The sequence below is a fragment of the Octodon degus genome, unplaced genomic scaffold (genome assembly GCF_000260255.1).
Source record: "Octodon degus isolate 3935 unplaced genomic scaffold, OctDeg1.0 scaffold00090, whole genome shotgun sequence".
NCBI lineage: Eukaryota > Metazoa > Chordata > Mammalia > Rodentia > Octodontidae > Octodon > Octodon degus.
In genome coordinates, this window is record NW_004524666.1 from 11113581 (window position 1) to 11122904 (window position 9324).

At 41.0% G+C, this 9324-nt stretch overlaps 1 protein-coding gene and 1 long non-coding RNA gene across 4 annotated transcripts in view; one reads left to right on the top strand and one right to left on the bottom strand.

The window, feature by feature from the left end:
• Positions 1–781: 781 nt before the first annotated feature.
• LOC111818400 overlaps positions 782–9324 on the top strand; it is a 42846-nt gene continuing 34303 nt past the window's right edge. Inside the window, exon 1 of the long non-coding RNA XR_002822398.1 lies at positions 782–931. This is a non-coding gene — a long non-coding RNA (uncharacterized LOC111818400). The remainder of the gene's footprint in view (positions 932–9324) is intronic.
• Traf3ip2 (TRAF3 interacting protein 2) overlaps positions 6747–9324 on the bottom strand; it is a 39322-nt gene continuing 36744 nt past the window's right edge. The window contains exon 4 of one of the 3 annotated variants that reach the window (XM_023722330.1): positions 6747–7366. In XM_023722330.1, the coding sequence (XP_023578098.1) occupies positions 7220–7366 (147 nt within the window). In that variant the 3' untranslated portion in view covers positions 6747–7219. The remainder of the gene's footprint in view (positions 7367–9324) is intronic. The other 2 variants (XM_004637503.3, XM_023722329.1) reach the window with 2 other exon arrangements.

The following is a 9324-nucleotide window of genomic DNA, read 5'->3' on the forward strand; positions in this document are numbered from 1 at the left end:
ACATTTTGGGTGGTACCACCCACACCCAGCGTAGACCTTCCCATTATCCACACCTGGAGCTATGCTAAACAATAAGTGGACTAATTTAGTAATCACTCATAACCTCAGTATCATACCTTTAATTTCAGCATCACACACCCTAGGTCCAGCCAGCTCAGAAAAGCCCTGCTTGTGCCCACAAGAGGCTTTGGGGAGACATCTAGTCGCAAATCATAACAGAAACCTTGTCAACGAGGTACATGACTATTCTCTTAAACAAAACAGAGAAATTAATGTAACCTTTTCCAGATGACTAAGGAGACTTTATTTTAAAAACAAGTTATTTGTGGGAACTATGATGTTCTCAAAGACTTTTGAGAGGGTGTTTATTGCTGTAGTACATGAATTAAATCATTGAAGCTGTGGCTGTTTTGATTTGATCTATGAAAATTAGATATATGGTTGCTTTTTCAAATATTAGTTGGCAGTTGAGTATTATTTGCTTTTCAGGCTTCTTCAAAATATTTTCATGACAAAACCACTTTTATGAAAATGTCAGGTATTATTTCCATCAGGAAGCAGGTCTCGTGTTCTTACCCTTTAATCTTAAATGTGTAACTTCTGACCTACATAGTGTTAGAAAAACAGGCAACTGTACTTGGTAAATCTGTGCATAAAATATGAACAAGTTGTGATCTGAATGAAGTTCTATGGTTGGTTTAAGAATAAGAGCAGGTACTGAGCTATGTTCCCAGCCCATCTTTTGTTTTATTTCATGTTGATGGGATCTTGCTGAGTTGCCCAGGATGACTTTTCCATCCTCCTGCCTCAGGAGTAACTGGAGTGCCTCAATCGAGTGATACTGTTTTTCTGGGAGGAGTAACACATGTAATCCTTTCCAACTGATACCAGAGCTTGGGTCAGTTCTTCAGGCAGCTGTCTTATGGTCAAGGTAAGATGAAGTGTGAAGGGGAAGCCTGGGCATTCTCTGGAGGACAGGACTGGATGAGCAAGACAGGGTGTGAGTGCTAGGCTTCTTGTTGGAGGAAGGCAGGGACCTGGGCAAAAGCAGGAGGAGGCTTTGTGTTGCTTGGTGGTTCTGCATCGAGCTGACTGGCTCCAGCTGTACAAGTTCTCCTCAAGCCAATTGTTTTCTACAGTTGCATTTAGAAACCACCTCCATTCTAGGAGCACATCGAGAATGAGCCTCTTGCTTTGAAAATCAGCTTGAAGCTAGAGTAGATGTTTCTTTTTAGTCACAAACAAGAGCAACAAAAATATGACTATTCTACTTTATCATTACTTTGACATTATAAAAATTAAAAATAAACCTTCAGTTTTCATTAGTAGTTTGAGAGGATCTTAAGTCTCTACATTTTGTATACATTTCAGACAGGAGACTCTTACCAGCCCTAAAACCATTTGAGAGGAATTTCAGATTCAGGAAAACAGAATCTCCCTCCAATTTCTGATTAATGGAATTTTGTAGATAGCACCAGATGAAAAGACAGAATCACAGGAAACCTTAGCCCATATCCTAGAAAACTGGTCAGGCCCCAACCTCACCTGAACACATTCATCCACCAGCAGCTTTTGACCATGGCTGTTGGAGAGCTAGGCCTCACTGTTGTGCCTCAGCGAACACAGGAGCAAACAGCTTTCTGTGGAGGACATTGCCGAAGGTGGCAGAGGGCAGGCCAGGTACTTGTGGCTCAGCTGCCACTCAGCAATGGGGCTGGCAGCCAAGCCAAACGCCAGCCTTTTCAAAAGCAGCCTTTTGATAACACTGATTACATTTCCCTCACCAGAGCCTGAGGCTGATTGAGCAACAGCCAACTTCTCTGGGTAACAAAGAGGAGGGGAAAGTAATCCAAACACAGGTTTTATTGTAAAAGCCAGGGAGTGAGAGAAGTATGTTTATTCTGTATGATAACACACCTGCTCGGCGCCTGGGAGGCTCATTTCCATCAGTTGCCATGGCAAACTCGTTATACTTGAAGGCCATGTGGCTTTGTTGCCTTTTGAGATCTGGTCCTTGTCCTACCTTTTCTAACAACTCCAACACAATGCCATGGAAGCCTGTGACAGCATAATTGATTTCTCCTTCCTTCTATCAACAGTTCACTTTTATTCAGCACAGGACTGAGTCTGCCTTCTCCTTTGAACTCCTTGCTAACCATGAAGGCATGCTTCAGAGAGCCATCCTCATTAACATTCCAGGTCCCACGTCCCTTTCAGCAATAAACAAGCCCTACATCAATGGCCTCCTTCCTTCCAGTTTTACAAATGAATGGCTCAGTTCCATGATTTGCTGCCGATCCAGGTGCCCAGGCATACAACACAGGACTAAGAAGCACACAGGAGACACTAAAAATAGAACAGCAGTTTTGGACACATACCAGAGCAGCTACTTCATCTCAACTCGCCTTGCACACTAAGCCTAATGGGATCCATCAGGCGGGAGTGCTCTCATGCTTGTCCCCGCCTTCCCTCCCCAGCTGCCTTCTACCTTCAATGCCTTCCTAGTGAAGGGAGCAAAGTGAGGTCACACAGGGTGCAACAAATGTGTGCCCTCAGGGTGTTAGTTTACAAGTCCTGAGAGATCTAGAGGCTGCAATTTTTTCTTCCATCTGAGAGTTTCTAGAAAAGAACAGGCAAGCCCAGTGTATGGTTAGCATTGACCCACTGCACTGTGACCTGAGACTCACTGTACAGTAAGGGCTAAAATAGCACTTCCTAATCACCCAAATAAATGTCACCTAGACCTGTATGCACAGGTTCCTTGAGAAGTCAAGTATAGAACTCAACCACACTAACTGTTCCTTTTATAGGGTTCATCTCCTTGGCTTGAGGCTAAGAACTAGAGAGCAAATATGGGGTGGGGAGCAGGGCAGGTGTACATCGGTGAGTCTGTGAAAGCCACGTATCTTTCACCAAATAACCTGTGACTCTGTCTGAAAGCATTTTCCAACAGAAAATTCAAATGTCAGTATGAAGTGAAGAGCATGCCACCCTGAGTGGGTACATGGCCTCCCAGCATGCCAGCTGTGCTGACTGAATAGCTAGACTGCTTTGTGTTGTTGATGTTCCTGCAGGAAAAAAGTGTCCTTGCTGAAGCCATCTCCCACTCAAAGGAGAGTTAGTGTGACCCCATATTATGCAATCTCCATAGCTATTATTACAACAAGTGCACCTTTGTAGGGTCTGAAGTGTGAGAGAAAAATGAATTGCCACAGTATTTAAAACTAAAACCCTGGGCTGGAGAGATGGCTCAGTGGTCTAAAGCACCTACTTAGAACAAGCTTGGCAAAAGCATCAGGGACCGCGGTTCAATCCCCCAGCACCACATGCCAGCCAGCCCGCCCCCTGGTGGGCTGAGCTGGCCTCTCTCTCTCTCTCTCTCTCTCTCTCTCTCTCTCTCTCAAATAAATAAATAAATAAATAAAAAATTTAAAAAAAAATTTAAAAAAATAAAAATAAAAATAAAACCCTAATGGGCATAGTGGCATATGCCTGTAGTTCCTGCTATGTGGGAGGACCACTTGAGCTCAGGAGTTTGAAGCCAGCCAGGACAACATAGTAAGAAGTTGCCTCAAAGTAAATTAAATAAATAAAAATAAATCCCCTTTCATCATTGATGCTTTGGAGATTGGCCAGGCAAAACTAAAAGAAATTGACCTAATACCAGATTCATCTGAAGCTCTGAGGAAGTATCAAGACCTTTTAAATTTCACATAATACCAGTACAAAATAAATATGCCAACCCACTTCAAGAAATGCTATGCTCCATATAATCACAGCAATAATTAATCCCTGAAGAATTTGTCACAGAGCAGGTTGCAACAGGATCATGTAATCCTCCAGCCACCAGAGGACAGGTAGGAGACACATCTTCCCTCAGACCTCCCATGTTCATGAAGCTTTGTATTCCTCAGGGAGAGACTGGGTCATTTGTCAAGCAAATCTCTCATCAAAACTCAGTAAAGCTTTTCAGGCTCACCAATCAGTATTTACAGACTGGAAAACAGAACACCTGGGTCCTTGCCCTAGGGTGGACATTGACAAGTCACAGTGTCTCTGGTCTTGCTTTCCTCCCATGTAAAATAAAGCTGCAGTGTATGTGTGATTTTTTGGTTTCTTCTAGACTGAAAATTCCATGACAGAAAGAAATTCACTGAAAATTTATTTTGGTGTTTTTTTTTTTTCTTCTTTGTAGTCTGTTGTTTATTTGGTCAGTGGTCTCATATTGAGCTACTTATCTTAAAAATTTGTGCGTGATTCTCTAGAATGAGACATTGCTGCTTTGTGGCATTTTCCCACAGTGTAACCTTTCTTCTCTTCATTTGCTATTAGGAGGTAGGTCTCGCTGATTGTTCTTGGTTCAGTAAGAAGAAACAGAAAGATCTTGTGTTTTGAGACACTCTTTCTGGATCATTTCCCAATGATCATAGGACTGTGTAATCCATTTGGCAAAGGTGATAGTGACAATGAGGTGTTTGGCAAAGTGGATGGGGTGGTTGACAAGTGGCTTGGGTTAGCAAAAATGCTCTTGGCAAAGACATCATGAAACAAGGATGGAATGTTCAAAAACAGGGAACTTGCGTTCCTTGCTGAGAAGACTCTGAGAACTCAATCATTAAAGAGATGATTTGTTTAATAGGAAACAAAGAAAAGGGTATCAACAGCAATAATTTTTCTGTGCACTGAACTGAGATATAGCTAGTCTAATACCTCAGTTATAACCATGTATCAAGATGTCTTTGAACAATATAGAAGTTAGGCAGGCAAAAAGTTTCTGAAACCAGTTTCTAAAATTAAAAATTGGATTTAAAATTCTAAGTTGCCCACTAAATATTAAACAAGAATCTAAGGCTACATTGCATAACTCCCTACCCTTAAAATAAATTGAGGTCTGGATAAAGCCTTGAGGTTGAGTTATTTTTACTAAGTCAACCCTACCCACTTCTATCCTCCGAATATCTACAAATGAATGCCCAAGGACCATAATGACATCTAAATAAACCAAGTGTTAATCTGAGTGTCTGTGCTCTAAAATAGTTGTTAGAATTGTTTTGATGTTAGTAGTCATCAGATTTCACAGAAACTGTAGGGGCCAAGCTGTCATCACTTGGCCAGGTGTGGTGTGTGTGTGTGTGTGTGTGTGTGTGTGTGTGTTTTCTGTCAATGCTACTAGCTATAATACTTTACTAATTATTGTTGGAACACCAGGGACTTTTCTCTTAACCATCTGGGATAGGAAGAATTGAAGAACTAGTGAATGAGAGCTCAGAATAGGTCTCTGAAGAAAGAACAACACATTACCAAATCTTTGCAGACTACAAACAATTCAGAGTAAGAATGTTAATGTCATTTATTGTGTGTAGAATCCTTAATAATGGTGTCACCTTGAACCGAAGAAATAAAAACAGAGAAAGAAGACTTAAAATTAGTGTTTGGGATGTTTTCCAAGAATTTTGAGTTGACCAAGCAAGAAAGTCAGTTCTCCCAGGTCTCAAATGCCACAGAATTAAACGTCTTTGTCACAGAGTCTGACAAACGAATGCTTAAGCTATATAACTTTTTCTTTTAGGTTCCTATTTAAAAAACAAAACAAAACAGACATTCACTTTACCTAGCAGAACTCTAAGTTACAAAGTAAATTAAACTAGTATTCTTTACAATTTCATCAGCAACTTTTTGTTGATAATTGACAAATATTTGTTTTTAACAGTGATGAAATTGAGTGGAGCCTTGTTTCAGAGATTAGGTTAGGTAGACAAGTGAGGGAAAACAGTAATTCTCAGGCCCCCAAAAGGTTTTCAGATTGACCTATTATCTTGGGCTAGAGAGCCATCCTACCTTGCTCCACTATTTATTTAGACTTTATGTATATATTTATATATAGCTATGTGTGTTTGTTCTACAGGTCAGATAACCTGTACATATACGTGCACATATTTAGTTCCAAAATTATTAACTGAAGGTATTATTCAAAACATTTTTTAAAGTTTAAGAAAATGTACCCATGTGTCCAATTTTTATGTTTTTATCAATCAGTTAAAAATTAATTTAATGCCCCTCCCAAAAAGAAAATGTAAAATTTTCACCTGAGAGACTGTTATGAGAATAAAATCAGTCACTCCTCTAAAGAATATGTAGAATTTCTCTCAGAAAAGACAAAGGACTTGCCAAAGCCCACACAGGTGGTTAGTAGAAACACCAGAACTAGAACATGGATCCCCTGAACTTAGCTCTAGCCTACATTCCACATCCTCTGTCAATTCATACACATACTCAAATATTTGTACATATATGGTCAGACTCTAAGAATGATACAATGTTGTGATTTTTGTGGTGCTGTGGATTGAACCCAGGGTCTTGTGCATGCTAAGCAAGTGCTATACCACTGAGCTATACTTTCAACCCCAAAACACTATTTAGAATCACAGTTGTGTGCTGTATAGAATAGTTTTGTTGAAAATCTGTATTATAAAGTGCTTGCAACATCCTGAATTCAACCCCCAGTACCCCCCCAAAAAAAATCTATATTGTAATACTGTTGAATTCATATTATTTTGTTTAGTGAAATTCTGTATCATTTCTAATTTTTATTATTACTATTTTTATTCTCTTTTTTAAAAATCTATTGTAAGAATAAAGCTTTCATAATTATGTTAAAAAGGGTGTTTAACTATCTGTCTTTAATCTTAATACAGAGAAGTCTGTTATGCTTATCTTATATATTTAAGCAGCTTTGTTGATGTCCTGGGAGGTGGCTGTCCATATCATTATAAATTAATATATGTTTATCTCCCTTGAGATAAGTGAAACACACTCTTAGGAAAGAGTAAACATTTTATTATTTGTACATGGAGCGGTTTGGTCTGAGGACACACAAACATCTGGCTAACTCATAAAAGTAGCCTGGAGCAACGGGAATGTTGAGGTCATTCGCCATTTGCTGCTGTACTGCCGACTTACATTATCTACTCACTAAGCACCAAGAGGCCCAGAATGGACACATCATACTGTACATAGGAACATGCTGACATAGGTACCTTCAGCAGGTTTTAGCAAAGCAAGAAAATGCAGAGCAGCCTGTCCTGGGGGGCAAATGCACTGCAGAAGCAATATGCTGAAAAGCAGCCACCAGTGTCACAGACCAGCTTCAACTAGCAGAAGGCTATCAGAACAGAATCTCAAGTGTGGAATGGCTCCAGTGGTCTGGGACTGGTTGGCATCACAAGGGTACCACCTGAAGGGTTGGCAGAGGCCCACGGGGAGGAGCCACATACTCTTCCTCTCTGAGCAGCCGCAGTAGGATATTTTTTTTGTTCTTGGGCCAGCTGTAAACATGAGTGTTCTGAAGCCAGGTGGGCACATGCTCCTGCAGAAGAGAGAATGGTAGGAGGAAAGGTCACTGGAGGAAAAACCTGGATTCTAGACCTCAGGCTTAGTTCCCAACCATCTCTGGTTTTCCTTTCATGGGCGTTTTCTACCAAATTACCCTGGGAGTTATGTTGTTTTGCTTTTGGAAGGGTTTGCAAAGTGAAATACACTTGGCTTTGGGTGCAAGCTGTAGATCTCATTATGGAAACCACATGTGCACAGCATTTTCTGTCAGTCTCCCAGGCTACCTGCCCTTTGCATTTCAATGTGCTTTTCACCACCATCACATAAAAGGGGTAGGACAGAGGTCACTCAGAGTGATGTGAATTCCCCTGTGACTTCAGGAGATGGATGCCAAGCCTATAGGCTTAATCTAATTCATTATCCTTTCACTCTGGCCTACATTAGAGGGAACGTATTAGACCTCACTTACCAGGTAAAGGCAGGAACTGAAAGCCTATTATTCTAGGGGCTCAGTTTTTGCCTACTTGTCTGTAATAGATGTTCACCTTGGGCCAGACAGATGAGCAAAGTGGGTGTTTTTTTCAACAGTACTATGTGCCATGTAGTAAAATAAACTAGGAAAGGGGAAGGCAGTGCTAGGGTAAGGATAAAAGGTTTGCAGTTTTAAAAGAAGTGATTAGGAAAGGTCCACTAAGAAAATGAGCAAAGACCTAAAGGAGCATGTGTTTGTCCTATTCGGCCAGATTCCAAGCCCGTGCAAAGGCCTGTGGTTGGAGTGTGCCAGTTCTGTTCAAAAGCAATGAGGACAGTGTGGCTAGAGTAGAGGAGGTGCATGAATGAGCGTTGTTTGAAAATAGAGGGGTCAGTGATATATAATAGGGCCTCGTAAGATAGATTCTTTTGGGAACTGTAGGAGTTTAGAAGCAGCCCCTGGTATAGGTCAGGCATCATGCTGAATAAAGATGATATCCACTGAAAAAGACACAGTAACTCTCTTAAGAAGTTCAGAATCTTCTATGCTGGCAAAATGCACATGAACTCTTTTCTAGGCAGTGGTCACCAGTGAGGCCCAAACTGCGAGCAGTCTTTCTTTAGCTCTGGCAATAAGGCGAATGTCTGAAGGATTTAAAAACTGTAATGAAACCAACTAGAAGTTGGACTGTGTTTTTTATATCATCCTTCTCTATTAATTTTATTATTTTTTTTAATTTTTTATTTATTTGCTTGTGTGTGTGTGTGTGTGTGTGTGTGTGTGGCCAGCTCAGCCCACCAGGGGGCGGGGCTGGCTGGCATGTGGTGCTGGGGGATTGAACCGCGGTCCCTGTGCTCTGCTAAGCTTGTTCTAAGTAGGTGCTTTAGACCACTGAGCCATCTCTCCAGCCCCTCTATTAATTTTAAATAAGTATTCTCAGCACTTCCACTTCTACCTACATATTATTGACAGGAGATACTATAATTTAGAGCCCTCAAGAAAGGGACAGTGAATAAATACACCAGTTAGGGAAGGGAAGTCTCAAGGGAGTTGAGAGACACTGGATAATACAGAGATAAGAAAGCGTTACTAGATAGACAGAGGGGACAAGAAGGGCAGAGGCATGGGGCCATGAGAAGACACAGCATGTGTGAAGGCATGCTGGAATAGTCTGGTATGACTAAAGCATAGGGCACAGGGTAATAAGAAAGAAGGCTGACGAGTGCTCAGTTTTCTTCAGGGGGGTATCATGCCACGCTAAGAAAGGTAGATCTGATTTTGCAGAGTGGAACAATGCCACAAAATTTTTAAGCTGGAGAGAGGCAGATCAGATCTACATTTTAGATTTGTAGTAGATGTTCAGCTTGGGCCAGACAGATGAGCAAAGTGGGTGTTTTTTTCAACAGTACTATGTGCCATGGAGTAAAATAAACTAGGAAAGGGGAAGGCAATGCTAGGGTAAGGATCCTATGGATGTTCCTTATGGATGACAGAGCAGAGGATGTCTAGCATAGGTCACA